The sequence below is a fragment of the Neopelma chrysocephalum genome, unplaced genomic scaffold, assembly GCF_003984885.1.
Source record: "Neopelma chrysocephalum unplaced genomic scaffold, ASM398488v2 Primary Assembly neopelma1_96770, whole genome shotgun sequence".
Lineage (NCBI taxonomy): Eukaryota > Metazoa > Chordata > Aves > Passeriformes > Pipridae > Neopelma > Neopelma chrysocephalum.
Window position 1 is genome coordinate 370,243 of NW_020925414.1, and position 25,334 is coordinate 395,576.

Here is a 25,334-nt window from a genome sequence, read left to right on the forward strand (position 1 = left end):
AAAACCTCAAAGAAGACCCAGCCACTGTGTGAATGCAAGCAAAAGATTTGCTTACATATGCTTTGGATGAGTTCTAGAAAGTACACTTTCTCCAAATATTGCTGTGTTACAAGAAAAAGTAGTTTACAAGATCTGCTGTAGTTTACAAGATTGCTGTAATTCAGACTTTTTTTCCCACCTTAAGGTAAGCATGCTGTTTGTCATTTCTTCAATTAGAAGAATGTCACAACCACACTGAAGTATCTGATGAGTACTAGTAGCAACATCAATCTACTTTTATGAAATATATTCTTTGCCCCTGACTGCCCCAGCTTTCCTCCGTTTAATAATGGTTTCCTTATTTCAGTCATGTGGAGAAAAGTGTAAATCCAGATACTTAAAATACTTGATTTCCCTTCTCTTAAACTTTGTGTTATTTACCCAGACAAGATTGACATAACTAAGACATACCATTACAGAAAAAAAAACCACCAGTATTAATAAATAATAATTTTTTGTTGCATTTGATTACTTCTTGGCAGAAAACCAATACTGAACATGAAATATTTATTTGTTGTGAAAGTGGACTTAGGTGTTTTGAATGTTTCATTGTTAAATTTCTGAAATGTCATTTACTTCTCCATCAGAGTGCAGGCTAAATTATAGGTATTTTTTTCACATGTATCAAGAAAAATGGCTCTCTGTTTTGAGGCTTGTCAGGGCAGTGAGAGGTGCAAAATCAGAAGCTTTTGCCACAACTTGCCATTAATCACTTTTATAAATAGCATATTTATATGACTTTTGTCGGAGACAAAATCTGAGTACAAAATTTGGGGATGTAATGCAGACTTTAGGGGTCTTAAGGACATGAAAGAAGGGCTGCTGAGGAGAGGGTTTTCTACTGACTAGTGTGGAGTCATGTTCCAACTGGTAGAGAGCAACTGGGATTTTTAGAATTCAAATTCTTATTCCTGTTTGCTCTTTTGTTTTCTCTGAACAAATCCAAGTGACATTGGTTTAATGGTGTGTGGAATGTGTTGTGCCATTATATTGGTAAGTATCTTATGGAAGGAAAGCATGGAATAATACTAGGCATGTAAAATATTGGGAAAGTAGAGTGAACCTTTGCAGCAGGACAACAGGGAAGTTCTCAAGGAGTTTTTGCAACCACAGTGAATGCTCATCCATCATGATTGTTAGAGTAGTATCTCCTCAGCTGTGAAATACAAACTGATGAATAGAGTTTGCTGAAGCTACCAGCACTTGCAAATGTTGGACTATTTTGGATGCTGACACTTCCTCTGCATAATGGCAGTTGGCAACCTAAAAAGTATTATAGTCGAATTAGGTTGATTCCAGTAATGTGATGGTTTCTGTTTCTCTTAGAGCCACTTTTTTTTCATTTTCAGTTTCTTTTTAGTTTTTTTACCTTATGGAAAGATGTTTTCTTTAAATGGAAGCTTTCACAAAATCTTTATTATTATCAAATTCTGTTTCCTCTTTAAATGTTTGGTTTTCTTTATAAAAATATGGTTATTTCACTGCTTTTTTCAACTTCCTTATTAATCATTCCGCTGGATGATTAGTTGGGAGAACACATTATGGGTCACACCATGTTGTTCACAGTTTACTGTGATAATGCAGAATGATTGTGAAGCCTGAAAGAAAACTGTGTCTTGTGTGATACAGAGTCTCCTAAGGGCAAATATGCTTTTTCCCCTTGTTTTGTCTGTAGCTGTTAGATAAATGTTGTCTGACCACGTTTAGTTCATTCTGCTCCATTTTTCTACTTGCAATTTGCATAGTAGATTCTGTTCTCTTACATTTCCTTCAAAAATACTGTATTGAAATGTAGAAACATGTTCTCATCCTGAGATACAGTCTGAGCAGCTGAGCACATTAAATAAAAAACTCCTTTCACAGCAGCTATTTTGTGGGTATTATGCAAGATGTTCTGTGCTTTGATGTAACAACTTCTAAATAAAGTGAATTGCAACATGAATTTATAGCAAAACTTTATGCACTTAGTCAGTAAAACATGTTGGACGTAGGGAAGAGAGCAAGCTGTTGTAAACTCCTATAAAGTACAGAAAACTTCTACTTTCCCTCCATTCTAACAAGCGTAAAACTATTGAGGTTAAGTAGATGGGGCAACCGGAAGTAATTGCTAAGGCCAGTGGCATTTTTGTGGTTTAATAAAGGCAGAAGCTAATTATTCAGTTTTTATTTAAGTGAAATGATGCCAAAAAGGAGGTTCCTGCAGAGCAGCTGCACTCCTTCAGTGTTACCCTAATTTACCACAGACACAACTGTCACAAACAGAACTTTTAAATTTGATATATAGCCACGAAAGTAAAGAGCCCTTTGTCTGGAATGCATGCAGAAGAACTCCTTTATACAAATCAACCGGCAGATGACGGACAATGATGAAAATTTGATTCTTTGAAGTCATAATGGTCATTGAAATGTGTGAAATTCTGGTATTGAAAAGAGAGCGGCTAGCAAGACTCTAAATCCTGGGTGGTTGCTGGAAGCTTGCTGGGAGGTTTTTCTGTGTTTTGACATCAACTTCCCATTGCTTGTTCCCTGTTTCCTTTATTAAAAAAAAAAGAGGGGGGGTGCTAAACTGTAGATAGTTAATAGTGGTTATTTACAGTTTCTGTCTATGTGGTGAAAGAAATGCCATAGAACAAACATAACACCTTTATGCACACCTGACCCATCTATTCAAAAACACTTGTTTCAGAGATACTTTCCATCATTTTGTCTCTTTTCCGTTAATTAAAGAGTTCCATTTCTTTTCCCCTTTGGAATTTGTGCTATTAGTGGAGTACTTAAAAGAAGGAAATTCTCATTTCCTTTAAGAGTCATCTTCATGCTGAATAGTGCTTTCATTGACACTGCCTCTGTGAATCAGTTTTTCTCTCTGCCGTGTAGCACACTTATCATTTCTTATTACCCTTTTCAGATCAGTTTTAGCAGGCTTTCCACCGTGACAAATATTCTTAAATAGTGTAAGTTATAATAAACACAAACCCACCTATATTTGTAAGCAATTTTATGTGATTTCTGCCGTTTAAAAAAACAAGTGTTTTGTCCCTTTCACCTAATTCCAAGAAGAGACAAAATGCTTCAAAGTGAGTGTTTACATTTTCTTGTATTGCAAAAAAAATTTCTTGAATTACAAAAAAATCAGTTTCCTATTGAAATAAAGCCCACTTTATATATATACATTTATATATATTAAGAAAAACAGAATGTCATATTTTGTGTGATAGCCTGTTTTGAAAATGTGAACCAGGGTTATTAATTTTTAGTAAAGCAAAATACAGTTCAAATCTCAAGTCTTTTATATTGTTATGTAATATATTTAAGATTTTGAATGCTGAACACCTCACTAGTATCTTAATATGCTAATATAGCAAAATTCATTAAGGAACACTTAAAGAAAAAAGATAGTAATGTGAAAACCAACTGTCAAAAATATCTTTGTTTTGGAAAGTTGGTTCACAGGTAGTTTCAATGAGAACTTGAACTCAGAACAAAGCACTGAAGACCCAGTAAAGAGTTCAACCCAGTACTGCATAGTTCTTTTCATGTATTATATTGTTTTAATAGCATCTTGGAGCGGGAGCTTTAGCCCATTGAAATGTCGCTTAAAGGACAGGTTCTTCTGTCACTAGCTGGAGCTGTGTGGATGAAATGATCACAATAGAGTGTTGTAATGCATTTTAAAAGTGTGAGAAATCAGTTTGTCTAGACTAAGAGTACGCCTACAGGGAATAGGAATTTTAGAGCTTCTGTGCTCTTTAGGTGTCAAGTATGTGATAGATGCCAAGCTTTTTTATTCCATATCTTTGGCAACAGCTCAGCTATGCTACAGTACCTTACATATCTACAGCAATCAAAACCAGTGATTTTATGTCAGGACAACTTGGGCTTCAGCAACCAAAAACTCATTGTCCTAACAACTGTCTGTTCAATTGCCAGCTTTTAGAAAGGGGACGATATCAATAAATGATTGCTAGATTCCCAGGAGGCATGGAAACTCTAGCTATAATGAATCTAAGTATGGAGAGCTAGCAACGCCACATAGATATTTTAGTTTTGAGAAGCAGGCAGGTTTTAATTTTTATTTTGAAAAGATTTTTATGGGATGAATCCTGTATTATTAGTGAAATAACCTTGATTTGGAGCCAACTGAATGCCTGAAAAAGCATGGCTTGAAGGGTTTGTCTGGGATTTTGGTTTTAGTTTCATCCAGATGAACAAGTCTAGGCATTTCTTTACTATGGTTACCTCATAAATATAGCATTTGCTGGTTTTAACCCTCTCTTTAGATTGTGTTCTGTATGCACTAATATGTAGTACTTTTATGATTCTCTGGTGTGAAGGTTTCAAAAGAGGAGATTCTATGTGTCCATAATGTTACTTAACAGAGTATCTTATTTTAGTAAATCAGATCATTCTGGAAGAATTGAAAAACCTCTAAATCTCAAGCATAAAGAAATTTATAATGGACTTTCAAGTTGCTGAGAATAATCATAGTAAAGAAAAAATAATTTTGAGATATATTGAATTTTGCATATCGGAAAGTATTTGATAACAAACCCAGAATTTTTGCATGTAGCAGATTGTTTGAGAGGAGAAAAAGAAAAGTTTTCTCAATAGTATTGTATATTCTCAATAGTCATGTTTGTTAACTACAGAAATAAAAGCTAATATTTTAGCCTATTCCTCTATATAGGCAAGCTGAAGCATTGAATCCCCACCAAACTTTACTGCAGGTAAAAACCCCTTTTTGTTAAACAAAGCACTTTGCCAATTCAAATCAGAAAACTTTAAGCAATTTCCTTCCAAACCTGTGGTTTAAGCTTAAGCAGTGAGAAATGCCAGTCTATCAGAAGGTATTTTACATGTGTTGCAACATTCCTGTGGCTGGTAGTGCTTCTGTTTCATATGACTGCTAGACTTGGATTAAAAATAAGCATGACTTGGTTCTAATGAAAGTATTTATAATGGCATTATTAAGATATTTTGCCAGTTTCTTGTGGTAGTCTGGGTAGAAATGTCGGAAGCTGGAAAACCCGTATGCATGGTTGTTTGTTGCCCCTACAGTTCTAACTGCACATACAAGTCATATGCTTTAAACTTGCTCCCTTTTGTAGCTTTGAGGGACTGATCTCCTAACATTCATTTTCTGACATAAAATGGAAAATGAGAACTGCCACGTTTCAAAGGATGGTCTTGTGATCACATCAAGAAGTTTTTTAACTTTGCCACAAAACAAAATCCCATAAAGTTAGTAGGTAGTTAGTAGGTGTTTTATTTAAATTTTTTTGCCTTTTCATTCAAGTCATGGCAGTGCTGCCAAGATGAGTTCAATATGCCCAAAGTTGTGCTGCACTTTTCTGGACTTTTACCAGTTTTCTACATGTTCCTGGAGAGAAAGAAGGAGAGGGGAGGGCTAGAAGGGAGACCAAGGAGTTCCTGCTGGCCTTTTAAGTATGTAAGGAAAAGGAGCAGTTCAGCTTCCTTAGAGATGGATTTGATGTTTGATTTCACTCTTTACTAGTGTGAACTGACAGGTTAATTTTATATAATTACTGTTTAGTTTTTAACAAGAATGTTCACTTTAATTATCAGATGATGCTGAGAGTAATTTTCCACAGCAATTTTTGTGAGGCTTTTCCCTATCTTATTCTTTGTTAAAGTCAGTTAATATTTTTAGGCTGGTTTTGTGATGCTTCAGTTTTTATCTTTATTAGGTTTATTTCTGGAGGCCCTCAACAAGGCTCATGCCTCTCTAATGGAGGGGAGCATCCTACTACTGCCTATATACAGTGTTACAAGTCTTTTTTTTTTCTTTGAAGGTTGGAATCTCCTGAATCCTTTTGTCCTTCACAAAAATATCATACGTTCCTCTCTTGATCTTGACCATCAGCAGAAGAACTGACTCTCAAAAGCTGATAGTCATAGCTTGAAACATGAAGAGGGGATCAATTTTCTGTAATAACTATTGTTTTAATAAGCGAGCTGAATTCTAGTACCTGCTCTGCAGTCTCAAACAATCAATAGACTATTGTGTAAAAGATACTACCGTCTGTCCCTTCATGCTAAGCACAGCTTCTTATGTCAGCATGGATGTTGGTATTTCTTAATTATATACAGAATTAAAGCCCAAGGGAAAGCACTTATACTGCAGCATATATTTGACTGACTAGTATTTTGGTGAATAGTCCTGTTCATGTGAAGTTTAGGCTCCTAATGGTAATGTAAAATTTGGAATTTGTTGATGTTTTAGTCTGTGCTCTGATATTTTCTTTAAGGAATAAATAAGACTTTACACATATCTGCATTTGCTACAGCTGATGCAAGTTGAAGCAGGCCTGACCTTGCAGCTGTGGACGGAGGAGGATGTGGGGAAATGTCCTGTGCCTCCTCTGGCACTAGATGTTTAGTAGCTGGGAGATGAGCAGGTTCAGGTAACTTATCCATGCAAAGTCTAATTCAGCCAGGGGAAGTCGGATGATAGCAGCCTCCACATCTGTCAGCTTTACTTTTATTTAACTGAACTCATAATGTACTTCTCTGCAATTTTTTTCTGGTTTTGTAACTTTATGTAAAAGGCATAAGGAATACTATTTTACAAGCCTCTTAAACCATTTTTAACAAGTCCCATTATGTTTTTCTTAGGATATCACTGCTTTAACTGGTGTTCCAGATGAGCACATCAAAACCAGAAAAGTTCACATTTTTGTTCCAGCACGTAATGCAATGCAGTCAGGACTTAACAATACAAAGAAATGGAAGATGGAATTTGATAACAGGGAGCGCTGGGAGAACCCTTTAATGGGCTGGGCATCTACGTGAGTACTTACTGAATTTGAAAATACTTTTCTTCTGTATTCAGCTCTTACTAGTCATGTAAATTCGAAATCTTCTTTCTACCTGTAAATCTAATTATGTTTTTACAGTACTTACAGTAACTGGTTGAGTTTGTTTGTTATATGATTAATGATCTGATAGGTTTAAAAGCAGATTTTAGCTCACAATATCATCTGGAAGAGTTTAAAAAAGGTGTTAACAACCAGAAATTTCAACAGTCATGTTTGTGGTGATGCTGTGTGGCATCAGCAGGGCCAGAAGGTTATTAGTTACCTAAAGCAATAAATCATTCTCAGCTCTCAGTTGTATCTTTTAAACATAAACAACAAAACTTAGCTTCTGGATTTTTTTTTTATGAAATTTTATAAATATCCTAAAGATCTAAAATGAGGAGTCATGAATAATTTTTTAAAAAACCAAATCCAGCAATTTAAAATATCACACTGTTTTTTTAAAAATTGCTAATATTAGTATTAAAAACTCTTAAATACGCAAAAAAATCCAGGAAAGTACTACTCTTAGCTCAGTATGCTAAGTAATGTGAAGATGTAAGTATAACTTGGATGCTTCTAATTTTTAATTCTTTTTTCCTTATATAAACACACCTACATTTCACAGTGTGATTAGAATTCCTGTAAGCTGTGAGGACTATGCCAGCAATTCCTCTGACAATATTGTAATTTTGATTTGAAGCTGTCTTTTTTGAGGCATATTCAGAATAGTTAATTATTATACATTACCAAGATCAACTGCTAGAGATTGTTTTTCAAACTTCAGAAAGGGTACAATGTGTATTGAAAATAACTGGCTGCAATCATATTAGCACTTATGATCTAAGAATGTAAAATTCTGTGAAAAACTTTAACGCCTTAAATATGAAATAACTTGAAGATGCAATTTTTTGAGATTTTTTAACATTCTAAATCCAGTCACCGAACTTTGTTTTCTTTTTTAATTTATAAAATAAATGTATCCATAAATATTAGATCAAAATAACTGTGAAATCAAGTCTTCCTGTTATGTTGATTTCTCATAAAAATTGGAGGAGGCTCTACGTGCATTTTTATTTTGGAGTAGGGAAAGGAATTTCTCATGGGTAGGCAGGTTTCATGTAGATAAAAGCAAGTGCTCCATTGAGAATTGACACTACTAGGTTAAAGGTTTTGTAAATTAGTTTGTATCCATTCATTTTTAAGGCATTCTTGCTAAAACTGTTAGCGAATACTCTGATGTTACCATTCAACACCCAGAAATACCTAAGAAGAATTTCTTCTTTTGAGATTTGATTTCTGCAAATAGCAATTCTTAGACACTTTTCCATTTACTTTTGAATAATGTAATGGGATTAGTGGATTAGAGCCCTTTAGGGTCTAGAGATTAAAGCCCCTTTTCCACTAAACTTGATATTCTTATTTACCTGTCTGTCTGCTATATTTCTGTCATGTTACAGTCTTCTTTGGGGTTTTTGTTGCATTTGTTATTTCTCAGATACTGGGGCTTTTCTTGGTGAAAATTGTCCAATTGTATATCTAAGCATGGACCCATGGCATTTTTCTTAATTAGGAGGTTTTGTTACAAGAATGCCTAGGTCTTGAGTACACCTTTAATATAAAGCTGTAAACAAAGAAACATGGGAAGTGCATGGTATCCATTGTACAAGATCTCATAAGAAAACAAAATATGGAATCCCAGTTTTTAATGCCTGATGGAACAACTAGGGGCTGGCATAGGAAATCCTGCAGCACTGGTACCGCTGACACTATTGGGACATCATGCCAGACATCCTGAACTCTAGTTTGCTCATATGGATAGAGGAAATCAGAAATGCATTTAGATGGAATCAAAGATGATTTCACATGAAAAGAGAAAAAATAATTTCTGCACAATTCTAATTTCCCAACTGCCTCTGTCCTGGAATTGCCAAATTTGCAGGCAAATTTGCAGAAACAGGCACTAGTCCCTCTCTACACTTCAAACTAAAAACTTCTTTGTTCCCCCTCAGTAGTGTTGAGAAGATTTTTCGAAACCCAGTCATGGAGGAGAATAACGATTAGCAAAAGTTGTCACAATCTTGCAATGTACTTGGGACACTTGATTCTCCACTGATCATGTCATGAATGAATTCTTAGTTCCTAGGGGTTTTTTCTGCCTTTGTAAGAGAAATCTTTAAATGTCTTTAGGAGAGCCTTTCACAGTGGCTTGCAAAAGTGTAATTTCTGCCTTTATCATGTTTTGTTTATTTGTTTGTTGTGAGGTTTTGGGGGGAGGTTGGGAGGTTTTTTTGGTTTTTGGTTTTTTGGGTTTTTTTGCCTTTTTTTTTTTTATTGGAGAATATATTGGATATATAGTGAACTCAATTTTTCCATGTGAACATCAGATAAAATTGCGCTGTTGTCTTTGCTGGAAGCTAGATTCCCCCCTCTTCCCCTCCCACTCCGCCTGTCACAGGCTTTGTCCTTTATTGTAGAGAGTTCAGTGTATCTTCGGTTGCTTTTTTTCTTCATTTATCCTTCTGGCTTCAAAGAGAGAACAGTTGAGAGGCAGGTCCTGCAATAGTTTGTTGCAATTTGGTCTTGTTGTCCCAGTTGTCTTCCAGGCTCATAGGCAGTGTTGTCTCAGGGAAACTTTATCTAATCTATGTGTTGCTACAACCAGTATTTCATTTTCTTATTTCTTTAAAAATTAAAACCCTTTTTTTCCCCATCCTTAGTCATTGTTCTTAAATTGAGCTTTCATAGCAACAAAATGGCAGTTTAGTGTTTTAACTGAGATTTTAATTTATTTCAAAAAGCTTTTTGCTGTTTGATTCCTTTCAAAAGTGCAGATGAAGAATAGTTGGTCATCTAAAATTAACCACTGTGTATTTAGTTAACTAGCAGTTTGCATTTTGGAGCTTCATTTTTGGCGGTGGCCTGCAATCTGCTTGCTGTACTGAAATAATTTGTGGAGGTCATGTGAACTCAGCCAAAGCAGAACTCTTAATACTTTTTTATGTACTTTTCAGTCTCTGATTAGTTCCTGCTCTGCTCACTTCAGTATTTTGCTCTTTTCTCTTTGAGATTATTCTTCCCCTAGCTGCTCTACAGACTCTTGGTCTGTTTGAAATGTTCAGAATTACCTTAAGCCTCCTGATCTTCCACAAAGAGCTTTAAAATTAAAAAGATTGTGTCAGACCACTTATTATAACCACAGAAAGTCATTAGATGTGTTTGCCTAACAAAAAACCTGATGAATTTTTACAAGTAGTTGTGGGGGAAGTTTAACAGACTAAAGGAGTGAAACAATACTCTGCAGAAAGTAAGTGTTGATCCTGAAAATAATTAAAAATAAAGGTATTTTGAATGGTTTGTGAGGTGGTGTACTAGAGAGCTTGCAATATAGCATTTGACTGACATTTGAGGTACAGATTATAATTATTTTCTATTTCAAATATGCCTAAAATTTGTCATTTGATTTCTTACAGAGCTGATCCTTTATCCAACATGGTTCTTACTTTCGCTACTAAAGAAGATGCCATTGCCTTTGCTGAAAAAAATGGTACGTATTTTATGTACTGGATATGAAGGATTCATCCTTCCATAGGCAATCTTGATCTCTAAGTACTGACAATAGAAAAAGTACTGGATAAAGTACCTTAATCCTCTATTCCACAGGATTTGTAGACCACTAGTGTTCTGCATGAGGAGGAGGAAAACAGGAATGGGGGCATATTTCCAAGGGTGCTGAAGGCATTCCACTTTCTGGAAAGGTGTTCCAACATCTTAGGGAAACTTGTGAATGTTTGATAATCAGAAAAACTAAAATTAGATGACTACTAAGTAAGCATGTTGGACTTCAATTTTGGCTGAATTGCAGCATAGATTTAGGAACATGTCAGGATTATGCTGCTCCTCACAGGACTATGTAAAGGTAAACCATATGACTTAGAGCATTGTCCAGATGTGCGTTGAACTCTGACAGGCTTGGTGTCCTGGTCACTATCCTGGGGAGCCTGTTCCAATGACTCGCCGCTGTTTCAGTGAATAATCTTTTCCTGATGTTGAGTCTGAATTTCCCCCGATGCAGCTTCATTCCATTCTTCATGTCCTGTTGCTGGTCACCAGGGAAAGATCAGCACACCCCCTCTGCTGCTCCCCATGAGGAAGTTGTAGATTGGGGATGTTTTGCCTAACTCTTCCCAGCACTACAGTCTAAACACTTGCACTTGATGTTGTTCATATTTGAGAAAAAGAGAGTAGAAAAGTCAGTATTGTTGCTTAATATTTTTTAAGCTAATGATGTATCAGAACAAATGTATCTGTAAACTTATTTAGTTACTTAGGCTTGTATTTTCTCACAGAACGATAGTACCACAAGCAGTATCCATAATCTCAGCCTTTTGAATATTCAGCAGTCCTTTTTTGTGTTGGCATGAATTTTATGCTGCTCCTTTTTTTCCTTTTTTTTTTTTTTTTTTAGTTTTTTTGTTGTTGTTGTTTTGGTTTGATTTTTGGTTTTTAAATCAATTCCATTTTCCTTTAAGAGTTAGTCTTGATGCTTAGTGCCTGTGGGTGTGAAGAAAATTAATTACATTGAGTTAAAGCCAGGAATGATGCACATGAAGGGTAAGCTTCTTCAAAAGTCTTCCCTGTGGTCTCCAGCTTTCAACTATGTTTAGTCTGGGGTAAATAGTAAAGTTTCTTGGTCAAACAAAATTATGCAGAGTTATTAGGTGGCTGGTGTACACCCCAAAAACATGGTAAGTCCATTAACTTATACATCTAAGAAACTAGGACATTTAATGTGCAATTTATTTGCACTTTATAATGATAAAGGCTAGTAAGGCTAGTATTTAATCTGTCAATTCCTCTTTGAATGGATTTTTTGGGGGGGGCTTAATAATCTTAATTTTATTGAAAAATAATTTGTATTCAAAAAGAAATTAATAGAGTTATCATATTTGCATTAGATGTACAAATTACAGTGCAATTTTATTAGTATTTTGTATTGTCTTATGAACAAATATGAATTTTGGGAGAATTTGGTATTGCTTCATTAATGCTTCTGTTCCTGTTATTTCTTGAGCAATTCAGCCTGTAAGAGTAAAAAATAATATAATGAGCTGCTTATGCCATCTCTTTGTAGGTGTTACATTTTTTCCTTTCGAAATGCAGATTGTAAAATTCATTTGTTCCATATAGAAAGTTTATTCTTTCACTGAGTTAGAAATTACTCCATTGTGTATGAAACCTACAAAAAAATTCTACCAACTATACCAAGGTTGTGACTTGGTGTTAATATTAGTAGTTAATTATTCACTTAGCTTGCACTCTTAATTTTACCATAATTGAGATGGAGTTTTCTGTAGATACTGGCTTGCCTAAATTATGAATTTAAAATTATTTTAAATTATGGTATTAATATTAGTAGTTCAATATTCACTTAGCTTGCACTCTTAATTTTACCATAATTGAAATGGACTTTTCTGTAGATACTGGCTTGCCTAAATTATGATTTCATTTTTATTTCTGCATATGATGTGAGCATAATATTTTCTGTAGTGATAGCTTCAATATCAGATGTAGCTGGAAATACAAATTTTACAATATTTAGTTCTACTTTTAGAAAGAAATTAGAAATTCAGGCATGCTTTTACATTGGAACTTAGCCTCTTAACTGAGTTATTATTGAAACAAATCTAAGCCTAGGAACACAGATACTTACCTCTCTCTCGTTCCTGCATGAACTACCTAAATTTTCCATTACAAAATTCCTTAAAAACCCTAAATTTAATTTCTACAAATTCTAGATATTGCAGGTTCTTTTGATAGATTGGTAAACTTAAAAGTTCCTTCTCACCTAAGAACTTCAGGAACATAAGGCAGGCTATCTTTCTGCCAGCCCCATCTGACACATTTTCTAATGTTGATATAACAGCACTGGTTACAGTAACAGAGAGAGATCACTGTCCAAAAGTTACAGCTGAGAATGGTCTAAGATCAAGGCAAGGAGATAACACTTTTAACTGGATGAAATTAAAAGTTTTGCCTCTTGACCTAAATTCTTTTTTGTCCTTTCTGACATCACTGAGGCAGTGGTTTAAAAATGTACAACTTAAGTAACAAGGATGAAGAGTTTTCCTACTGTGCAATAACCTTTAGTCAAGTGGTGAGGGTGTTCTTCCGGAGACTATAAAATCTGCTTTCTGTGTCTACTTGGCTTGTGTGGCAGGGTTCTGGGCAAGAATAGCTTCCCCCACCATTGTGGTATTTTTATAAAAGTGACCTCTGCACTCGGTCATGAGCAATTCAAGGTGCCTGACTGAAGGAGTCTGCTCCCAAGTGTGAAACCTAATCACATATGGTGACCCCTTGGAATCAGTAGTTAGGTGTAACTACCCTTACGCATTTGGGATAACTGTGTCAGTCCAAGTTGTTGTGCTGGCAGTTGAGAATCTCTTCTAGAGGCACTTGGCCCCTCTCCCATCTAGTGTATAAAAAGATGAAGCAATACCTTGGGGCTGTAGATTCCATTCCAGCAGCCAAGTGCCTCAGTGTTAGGTGTTATAATGCTGAGTGTTGCAATACTGAAGTCTGTCTCTGGATCTAGTTCTTGGCTGTTTACTCAAGCTTATATCTTTAACGAGAACAGGAGACAAAAGCCAGTGCTCTCACAGATGGAAAGAATATGCTTTTAAATTCTCTCTTCAGTATTTCTTATGGAGAATAGTTAAGTTGAAAATTAACATTGATTGAGACTAATAAACAGGAAGAAAATGTTTGTGTGACGTTTGTGAATATATAAAATTGAGGCAGTGGCATGACAACTTGTGTATCTTACAGAACATTTTGATGTTTAGCTGTATCTTGAGTGTTTTCTGTGATCACCTTACATAGAAAAATTCAGATATATGTTAAACCTTTTAGGACTTAAAATTTTGGGTTTAAAACTAGGGCGAAAAGTACTATATTATGAGTATCACTTAAAACCGCATATTTAACCACTTCTGTCTTCAACTCAAGTATCTCTGCTTTGAGTGAAATATTGCAGCTAAAGAGACCAAACTTTGGAATACTGAGTGCTGCCCTGGCAACTTTCCAGGCACCTGGAGGCTGCAACCAATTTGCATTTTGATTTACATAAACACTAATGTCTCCACCTCCTCTTTTCTGACATTTTTAAGCATTTCTCTTGCTTAACTATCACATAATTTACTTGTCTTCTATCACTTCATTCTCTTTTCTTTTATTTCTAATTTTTTATGTTCTTACAAAAATGTTAAGTATTAAACTCCTTTCTAAAGTTGAAGTTTTTTCTCTGCTCTTCTTTTTTTTTTGGTCTTCCCACCCTTCTTTTTTTTTCTAGCTTTCCAAAATCTCTATTCTCTCCCAGTCTCTGAGGTTGATCTTCTGCATGTTATTTTTTGTCCGTTTTCTTATATTTTTCATTTCCTGTGCCAACGTACACAGAGCCTTATTGCTTCTGTGATGCAATAGAGCTGTGGAGCTATAAACTTGCAGGACAGTCTGTGTTCCCTGTTGAGCTTTTCACTGATGACTGTCAAGTTTTTTGCATTTCACTGTAGTATGGTGAAGTCTTATCAACTGAGAGAGTGGGCATTTGCCACACTTATGGCATTTCAGTATTCTCTGCTGCCAACTAGAAAGGAATAGATTAATGGATGTCTATGTGGAGAAAAAGATATTAAAGTTTAAAGCTTTAAGTTGCATTTGCTCTGTATTGTATGCTAAGAATATTTATAATTCTAATTGTGTCTTGTCTCTTCCTGCCATTACCCTTGTAACATCCAGGCTGGAGTTATGATGTTGAAGAGAAGAAGATTCCAAAACCTAAATCCAAGTCTTATGGTGCAAACTTTTCTTGGAACAAAAGAACAAGAGTGTCTACAAAATAGGTTGGCATTGGCTGTGTGACTGTGAATAAAGTCAGCTGTGCTATATTTATAGTCCATGTATAATACATCTCTTAATCTCCTAATAAATTTGACCTTTAAACTACAGATGCATCTTCTGATGTCTATTTAAAATGTTTTTGATGTCTCCAATTGAACCTGTTACAAACTTCCCTATAAATAGAGGAGATTTGGAGTGTTCATACTTCTGAAAAATTGCTGTACTAGGAATCTGTCAAAAGAAATGTTTGAAATCAGCTGCAACTTTAGAGATTATGGTTGATCTTTCATGGTAATTTTATGTCCACTATCCTGTTAAAACTTCTGAAGTGTAATAAGTTTAATAAGCTTTACATATACAAGTTCTTTCAAGAGAAGTGAGGGTTTTTTCTCTCTGTACATGACAATTTTTTCAGTTGAAGAACAAAGGATGGGTATAGAAGATGGATAATTCTGCATAAATGTATATGATATAACCTCCTTTCTGCTCAAATTAATACTGTCAACATTACAGAAGCATTCATGGCTGGAATAGAAAACACAGGATTTTGGTTTCGATATGGGGAAGGTTTAGTCCGAAAGATTGAGATTGCAGTTGTTTGTCTGTGATGTTCTTGAAAAGTGAAACTAAGCCACTTAAACATTCACAAATGAAGTCAGAAGTCAGAATAGTGTCAGGTGCCTCACACAGTATCAGCATATACTAATTACATAATTATAGTTCTGTTTTTTTATTGCTAGTTACATGTTTATGTGCACTGAGGTTCCCTGTTGCGTAACAGAAGATGTGGTGATAGCATCTCAGCCTTAACATCAAGTATATATTCTAAGCTCAGTTTGTCTTACATGACATTAAATTAATAATTTTTAAAAAGCACAGTGTTACATTTGGAATTCTTGGTTACATAACTATGGCTGTTGCTTTATTCACTTAACAAATTACTGGTATTGACTCATGATCAGTGAAATATGTTACAAATTGGGGGAGGGAACACATTTTACCTATGCAACTGAGAGTTTTATCGCAACTGTCAGCACAGATACAGTTGAGACAGGCCTTTCCACATAGGCCTATATAACAGTGTGAGGGCTGTGCACTGAATTTTGCCTAAAAGAAGGCATAAAATTATGTTGTGTTGCCCAGATTATATTCTATTATATATAACATCTATTCTTGTTTCATTTTTAACCAGCTGCCTTATATGCTGGCTAACATTAGTTTAAACCATTGGTTTTGACCCAGTTTCAGGGTAATCAACCAGTTGAATGAAGTCGCTATTTTCCTATCACGAACAAGAACTGTAATTCCAATTCAGCTTCTATTGAATTTTGAATGTTGCATTGTGCAGTGGAGCCTGAAGTCCTCCAGGAACACCCAAGTGCACCAAACTGGAATCTTAACAGGCCAGAATCTACTGCATCTTTATGTATTCCAGTTAAGCTTAATACACTGATCTTACTAAGGAGACAGTAATAAGAAAAGCCATTCTTTTTTTTTTTTGCCTTCCGTCTTTTCCAAGTAAAGAGCAGCAAGATCTTAATTTAATGGTCTTCAAACTTTTATCAGATTGTCAAATGAGAAGTCCATAGACATCTAATGCAGCAGAGACACAGCTTGGTTTTTGAAATTACGAAGTCTAGGGAAATGAGTGATAAATGTTAGACACTTAACATTACCTTTGGACACCTAGCACATGAAATTGCTTTCTAAGTAAAAAAGTTTTTTATTTGGGGGGTTTTTTTTAGGTGTGTAAGTTCATTATGATTCTATGTTGTGTATGCCATCTTGAAGTCTTCAAGTTGTGTTTGAGCCCAGACCTTCTTTTCCTTTGATCATTTTCCTAGGACTTGAATTTTTTTGATCCTGTTGGATGTTTTCTTAAGGATGACCATGGTAACAGTGGAATAGAGTTGATTATTGTCACTACAGTCTTCAAACCCTAGAAGTTATACTGAGGGCAAGAGCTTGGAGAGGACCAGTGCCAGCAGGAATATATTTTAGAGATAAAAAAATCTAAAAACCTAAACTTCCTTAGCCTTTCAGTAATTTACCAGATTATTACAACTGTAGGCAGGAACTGAAATTTTACAGGATGATCTGACCGTCTTTAGTTAAGTACCTTCAGAAGTGAATGTTTTATAGGTGAACTCCACCTTCTGTGTACTCTGCAATGTGTTGTGACAGGTAAAATTGCTCCTGAATCTCGAATGTGTCAAAGCAAAAGGCACAACAGGTAAGCTACCATAATTGGTCGCTTGTGATGAGTGAGGTTAGAAATTCATCTTGGTAGTAAATGTAGTTGCATTGTTTCCAACTAATCCAGGCTTTTCATAGAAGTAACGTTTGAAACCTGTACCAAAATAATTGCTGGGTAAAGAAAAAGTGTAACGCTCTCAAATAAACAGAACATGTTCTTTACCCAGTGGGATTTGCTTGTACCTCAGGTGTCTTTCCACCTTACATGGCAATAACAATGCAAAGACTATTAAATTTGCATGCCAGCATTGCAGAATAATGTACCATAGATGTTAGATTTACGTTCCTGCGTTGAGCTGCATAGAATTGAGATGTTTTCTTTACAATCTTGTAGTTTCCATTGCTGTGGAAAGCCCTGTGCAAAAATGGGCTGATGTGAAGTAGTTTATGCGTGAAATACTGTGTGAAGTAACAGAGGCAGAACTCCGCTGCTGGACACAGTCCCTTCCCAGTTCTAGCAAATTAGTCCACAGGATCACCAGTTTTTTGAGAAGGCTGTTATCTGTCGTTGCTGTATCAGCCAGCTACATGTCATAATGAGTTTTGAATTATTTCTGTCGAGGCTTTGTGCAAGTTCCTTCTTTTAAGAAAGAGGCAGCAGCATAATATTTTTCCTCCCATATATACTACTTTTACTGCCATCAACTCTACAAGGTATGTGGCATATAGTTTTTTTTTCTTAAAGTCTCTCTTGTCTATTTGAAATATTCATACATGTGTTTTGAACGGTTGGCCACTCCCAGTATTATAATTTCTGTGTAAAACCAAGAACATTTTGGTGAAATTTTAACTTACTAATAAACTGCAGTTTCTTTATTTTACCCAACATTTGCATTTCCACCTTCTTGACACTTTTTCTCCAAGTTCCTTGCAAAGAATTCTGTTCTGTTAAATGTACGCCTGTTTACATCAATTCAGTGATGAGCCACAGCAACATAAAACCAAAACCAACCCTGTTTAGCTGTCTTCTGAGTGCTCAGAATGGTCCTAATCTTTATGGCATGTCTTTTAGCTCAGTCAAATTGAAATGCTAAAAGTAAATCCTCCCTGTTCTATTGCTGACTACAGATAACAATACCTACACTGCAGTATAAAACTCCCTACAAAATATGGGTGCATACCTGCAAGTACTTTGGACAAGTTGATTAGAATAAATGCAAAAGTCAGACAGTAGTCTTGTGAGTGTCCTGAAGGAATTAAAATTTGAAACTGTATAACTGTTATTTGTGGCATAAGCATTTTGCTTAAAACCCCCTCATCTGAATAAGAGGTGACAGGTTTTCATTTTTTGGTTTAGTGGGTTTTCTGTCATTCTGGCTCACATACCTCCAAGATCTCTCTAAATAGTGCTGTGAACAGGTAAGATATAAAAACAATGTATCAATGTGGCTATTTTAGATGGTACTTATTTTCACATTCTTTATAGGAGTTGGTGATTATGGGGACAGGGTGATTCAAGTAGTCCATTTGGATTTACAGAGGGTTTTCAAAAAGGTCTCTCATGAAGTTACATAGAAAGGCAACAGCACACCTAAAAACATAGGTAACTTTAGATTGAGAAGCAAATCTGTAGTGTGGAGGAGAGAATTGAGGATTAGTATGGGTGGCCTCTAAAATTATAAGTAATCCAGAGAATGGTGTGTAATTGTTCAGTTTTTTAAATAGGCAGATTAACAAACTCATGAGAATACAGTTTAAAAGCAAATCAGTGTATTTTCACACAACAGATTTTGAAATTCATTGGCAACATTTTGACTACCAAAATAACTTTGCACTAGCTCAAATTCAACACAAGAAATGCAGGCAATTAAGGTTTGCATTAAATATAAAATAGTATTGTGTTTAGAAAAATCCCTGAGCTAAAGGCTGCTGACAGCTGGGAAAGGGTATCCTTGGAGTATGCCTGATTTTATGTTCGTTCTTTGTCAGTCACTGCCACTTCCAAAGCTGGGTATGTTGAGGTGGATATCCTGATCTGGCCCAGAATGGCTGCTCTTTGTACTATATGCCAGTATGGCATTCCAACATTGCATGCTATTGTGTTTTGTCAGTGTTTTCTGAAAATTAAATACATTGTTCATAGTGAAGAAATGACCACAAACAATTTCCACCTTGAAGCTGAAGGAGATTTACTGCTGACCATCATTATCTTCAGTGATCATCAGGTTTTTTAAAACAGGTTATCATGCTCAGATTCTTACATGTGTGTGAATTCCACAGTTTCAAAATTATTATCAAAGACTTCAGAAATATTTTAATGGAGATATGTGTACAGTTTACCTCATAAAACATCCTGGTAAAACAGTGGCTTGACTAGATAACTACAATTTTTCTTAAAAAGAAATCACTAAGAAATGAAGAAAACTGTTTATTCTGGTATTGTGCCTATAAATACTGGAAGATATTTTAATTTCTCTGTTATTAGGTAGAGATGATGAGAAAATTCTTATCATGTCTATCAAGTAAAGCAGTTGTCTTTTGGCATGCCTTGGTTGTCTGTTACAGGAATATGTATGCAAAGTTGTAGTCAGCCTACTGAGATGATTTCTCTAATTGAATGCAAGCTTGTCATTGCTGCTTGCTTCTTAACCAGCTAAGGGAAGTAAAACATCAAACTGAGAGGTACTGTAAATTTAAAACCAGGACACACTGCTTATTGCAAACAGCCCCTAATAAATTCCCTGCTTATTTCAACACCTTTTTTGGTGAGTTCTTGGATTCTTCACTATTTTTGTTTACATGTGATCCATAGATGTTGCCAGATAGATGTTTTGTCAGAATTACAAGCTGCTTATAAATGAAATTCATTTTTTGCTTTCTTACCCTTTCCCCCACCTGACCACTTTTATTGCTTCACATGGAATGTCTGCACAATGCTTGAGAAAATATTTTTGAGTAACACACAACTGGGAAAATGCTGCAGTTAGTGTCCTTTACATTGCACACTGTCTTATTCATTACTCTGTTGCATGGGTCATTCAGGTTTTAGCTTTCTCATGGTGCATTTTTTCTCTCTTTATGGCAAGACAGATTTCCAGTTTATTATTATGGTACTGATAACAAAGTTCCTTTACCAGTCAACACCTTAATGTATAGCCTTCAGATATATAAAGTATCCAATTACTGGAACAGACGTAAAATCTCATTTATAACAAACAAAGGAGCTTTACAGAGAAATTGTGAAATAAACTACTAAATAAGTTATTTTTAATTTCCACTTTCATGATTGTTAGTTTGCAAGTGCTCTTTGCAGTTATGCATAAAACAGAACTTTGGAGCAAAAGGTACGTTTGCCTCAACAGTACAGAACCACAGCAGTGAGAATGCGCAGTAAATAGATTTCACAGGCTACACTTGTGAAGGTGTAATAACTATGTAAGTAAAATTATTTAAAATTACTTTAAATAACTAGGCTATAAAAAAGCAAAACCTGCCATTGTGAATATAATCCAAATTTTAAAAATAATGGTACATTTGAAACAACTGTGCTGCAGCCCATCACTGTAACTTGGAGTAAAACTACAACTGGCAGCATCTTACACTATCTGTTTTAAAATGAGGTGATGTGAAAATTACCCATCTGTCCACAGTAGGGATATCCACACTTACACTGGGTTCTTTTAGTAGCTGGTAGATTTTGATTAATTTAGCCAGTGTAGAAATATGAAGAGGTGAGATTTACGGAACTTTAGAAATACCTTTTTGTCTATTGCCATGGATGTGATCTGAATGAATGCTAAAAGTGCATATCTCAGAGCCTAAACAAGTTATTGGAGGACAAAATATCTTGAGGGTTATTAAATACATAGCAGCCACCTTTCCAGCAGCATAGAATTCCCTAAAGCGCAAATGTCTGAAGGCTGTCAGAATAAGCAAAGGAACACCACTCAGCAGGCATCCCTACAAAGCTAGATGGCTGTCTGCATTTGCTCCCCTTCAGAAACAGGACCTGGGCTAGACAGAGCCACCATAACCACCTTATGTTCTTACAACCTCTTACATGCCTGTAAACAGAGACCAGTTAAACAACTGCCATCCTGTAAACACCTGAAGATCAGTCATCAATACCACTCTTCATTCTGAGAGGTAATTAATGTCTGATGAATTAAATATCATCTGAGTGATGATGAAACTGTTGGTTTTATATCTCTGTATCTGAAGCTCCTTGCTTTGCACAGCTTAAGATTGAATTACATATTTTTATTTTCTGTATTATCTCAAGTTCCTTCAGGTTTTTATCCTGCCTGCTTTAGAAATGATGGCAGAAGCATCCACTGCTGTTACAAAGAATTGCTAAGAAATGCTTTTTTTACCTTTTTGTTCCCCTCCAGACGAGTAGTTTGGTTCAGTATCAAAGTCCTGCCTATGTCTCAAGATTCCATATGCATTCTGAAGGAGGCACTCACTACCAGTGAGTGCAGCAGAGGAGTGGAGAGAGTTAGGAATACTCAGTTCTCTTGATGTGACCTCAAAAATAGCATCCTCACATCAGTGCCTATCTTTGGATTAAGAAGCACAGGAGAGAGAAATTGAAGACCCTACGTTTGAAATTAAACCTTTATTTTCCTGAAAAGATCCAGAAGACAATGGAAGATAATACAGGAATTTCATTTCAGGAAGGACAGATGACTTTACTACCTGAAATATTTTGAAAGAAAGAGCTGAGATAATTTTTAGATTCCTCCCTGTCTGCTTTCTATACATGGGAAAGCAGGTTATGAGGAAAAGCGGGAAACAAATACAATTACCACTTCTTTTGCTGATTTTTACATGTTAGAACAGGGTAGAAAATAATCAGCACCTGGCTTCACCACCCACCAATCACAGAGTGCACCTTAGGAAATTGTCTTAATACCAGGTTTCACTTCTTGCCTCCTTTTCCCACACTACATGATGGCTTATCTTCAAAGCATTCCCATTTCACTATCTTCAGACAATTCTGGTTTGCAGGTGGAAAGCAGCTTTTTGTTTTTCCTCAACTTTAATCATTACCATATGGTATTTCATACGTGCTCAGGGTCTCTTTCCAGGATCATGATTCATTTTTCTCTTGCTGGACAATTTTTCTGACCAGTTCTCTATACGAAAAAGCAACTTAAACACAAAGTGATGTGGTTCTTGGAAGTATTTTGGATTCCAGACAGAAACAGTTGTATGGTGCCAGGGACACAGATCCATGGCCTGGCCTGGGGATGAATGTTATCAGATAGGAGGTCTTATCTCAGAGGAATGTTAACCTAAGACGCAAATATCCATAACAGAAAACAAATGGTGTCACAGAAACAAAAATCCATTTCTTACTGGCGCCTGTTGGGCCTTTTATTCTTTTCCATAGACATTGCCTTAAAGATTCACCGTCAGTCTTTGAGTGATGTGGTTATGTGTGCTCCATCCTGGTACTATGTTTTCTGGAGTTTGGAATTTCTTTTTTGGCCAGTAGGTTCAGCATTCCACATCTGTGCACTTAAATGACCTTCACCATCTCCTGAGGGCATAAAATGGCAGAGTGTAGCCAACTGTCTCATCTCTGATTAGAATTGCTAGTCATGTCTAGGTGCTTAACTCTTTTTATCTGTGGCGTATCACTTATCTAGTAGCAGGCTAACTCAGAAAGGTTTTATTTTTAGGCTTTGTTTTTGATTTTTTTTTACCTATTACAGCCCTGCTGTTTGAGTTGTCAGCAACTTAGAAAGTTCTCTGAATCTTGGCAGCTTGGAAATAACTCAGAAAAAAAATTGAGTAATATTGGGAAATGTCGAGTTGTTGAAATCATTGTGATTTGTGGGAAAATTCTGGTTGAAGTAAACATTAGTTTTGAAATATTTTGCAGCCCGGGCATGATTTCAGGACAAAACCATGGAACTTACATGAAAGTAGCCAGTAGAAGGAAAACTACAAGGTCTGAGAAAGTGTAGTCAAGGGTGTGGCCTGTGCTGCTGCTACATCCTAGGTGAATTCCCAACTGTTGGGCTAAGGAATTCCTCTCTTTTTTTGCTGACCCAACTAATATCCAGTTATCTGCACAAAATAGGACTGCTCCAAAGAAGTGACTGAAGCAAGGACTCTGGATACTGATAGGATACTCATCTCATGTAGGAATGGCCCAGGCCCAAATAACTGATTTAGAGCCAGAACTTCAGTCTGAATCTTTTGTCTCCTAGGTAGCTGCTGTGACTGTTACGTGCTCTAGTTTATTTCTCTTGCTCTTTTTCTGTTTTTCTTTGCGAGGAACTTCAAAAGCTCCAGGTTTTGTTTCCAGGCAAGGTCCTCAGGGATAATATTTCCCCACCCATTTCTAATTAATTTAGAGTATCTTCGTTGCCAGATCACAGACAGAATATGCTGCCTCACAATTCTCTTCCAAATTTTGGCTTAGAATGAAAAAGAAACCCAATTTCTAATACCATCTTGCTGAACAGAATTTGAAAACTTTGGCTTTCAGAGCATCAACAGGAATCAGTAAAACTTGCTTCGATTTTAGAGAAATTCCTGAGAAACAATAACCCAGAGTCTGAGAATATCTAGTTATGTGACATTGGGTGCATCCATTTCTCTTGAAACCAGATTTTACCTTTGTTATGTGCAAGAATTCCTGAACTGGCATCCTGGTTCAGAGACTAAAACATTCTAGCATATCTGGTGGAACGATCCTGTGGCAGTATATGTAAGGCTGTTCTCACAACCTTCACATGCAGTGATGCTGATGAAAAAAAATTTGCCATCTTATGTTCGTCCAAATAAGCTCTCCTGCTGCTTCCTTGAGACCTGGGGAGTCTGAGCAAGTATCAGGGTTTCCTGGTACTTAGCAGCAATTCATCCAGGTTCTTACAGTCTCCAAAAAACTACTGTGTGTGTACTCTGCAGTTACTGAGGCCTTCGTTTCTAGCATCATAGGTGTGATGAGCAAGGACTGGGGTTTGACTTCTTTTGTTTCTTAAACTATTTTTGTGTGAATATAGAATACTTTATGAGATTTTTAATTCTGCTTCTTGAAAGCCAATAGAAGTCCACTTTATCTTAATCCCAATCTCTCCAAGCTGAAACAGTTGGGACTGTTCAGTCTGGAGAAGAGAAGACTTTGGGGAGACCACAGAGCAGCCTTTCAGAATCTAAAGGAAGTCCACAAGAGCACTGGTGAGGGACTTTCACAAGGGCATATAGTGATAGGATGAGGAAGAATGGCTTCAGTCTGACAGAGGGTAGGTTTAGACTGGATATTAGGAAGAAATTACTGTAAGGGTGGTGAGGCACTGGAACAGGTTGCTTAGAGAGGTTGTAGATGACCCATCACTGGAGGTGTTCAAGACCAGACTGGATGGGGCTTTGAGCATCTTGGTCTAATGAAAGATGTACCAGCAGGGTTGAAACTAGGTGATCTTTAAGGTCCCTTCCAACCCAAACCATTCTGTGGTTACAACACTTTACAATGACTTGCATCTTCCTAAAACATTCCCAACCTGATTGAGGTGACTGGCTTTGTTGAAAGAGTGAAAGAACAAACCATCTTGCAAGCAGTGCTGCAGATTTTCTCCCAAAATGAATCCATATGGATTGCTAACTCAAATACATTAACATCTACATTAACAGATTGATGCCTGCTGAGCTGGTGCTACGAAAAAAATTCAGGAGCCGTAAGCTGGGGTGAGATAAGAAAGGGTTTAATTATGCCAAGGCAATAGATGTTACACGGCGCGCGCCGGGCTGCGCCCAAGATGTTACATTTATAGCAATATCTGGCCAATCCCAAGTGTGTCCATCCTCTAACTTTTGGCCTGGTCCACCCCCTGGCCCGCCTCTCGGAATTGGGTCTGGGGTGCTTTTTGGGACCCCCTCTTCATCATCTTCATCATCTTCAGCGTACAGAGAGCAGGGTGACCCAGTTCCTTGACTCTGTCCTGCGGTTTAGGCCAAGATACAAGCGTTCTCCAAACAAGACAGGGTTGCCTTGACAAGAGACAAAACATTTTCTACTGGATATGGGGGTAGGGTGATAGGGGGGTATGGAATGGGGTGAGATGATTAAGGAATGTATAAACTAAAGGGTACTATGGGGAGGAGGGAGAAAGGGTTTCTAAAATCTACTTCTATTACCTATAAAACTTATAAGGTAGAAAAATAAGAAAACCATTATGGGCTTAAGGCATCAAGATAGCAAAATGAGAACCTTCTCCCCAGTCAGATAAAGATTTACTTCATAAAAGCTTCAGCAACTTCTCTTGGAAATATTCCCATCTTGGGAGTATGCACTATTCCACCTGTTTATGTATTTATGAAATGCTGCTCCCTGCGGGACAAGTCTGAGTTGTATGCTTATTTTGA

The 25,334-nt window shown here is 36.4% G+C and overlaps 1 protein-coding gene across 1 annotated transcript in view; it reads left to right on the forward strand.

Moving 5' to 3' along the window:
- The window catches only part of NDUFS4 (NADH:ubiquinone oxidoreductase subunit S4), a 45,057-nt gene extending 30,191 nt beyond the window's left edge, over positions 1-14,866 (forward strand). Inside the window, exons 3-5 of the mRNA XM_027709326.1 lie at positions 6,676-6,848; positions 10,331-10,404; positions 14,658-14,866. Coding sequence (XP_027565127.1) covers positions 6,676-6,848; positions 10,331-10,404; positions 14,658-14,761 — 351 coding nt within the window. The 3' untranslated portion in view covers positions 14,762-14,866. The remainder of the gene's footprint in view (positions 1-6,675; positions 6,849-10,330; positions 10,405-14,657) is intronic.
- The last annotated feature ends 10,468 nt before the right edge of the window (positions 14,867-25,334 follow it).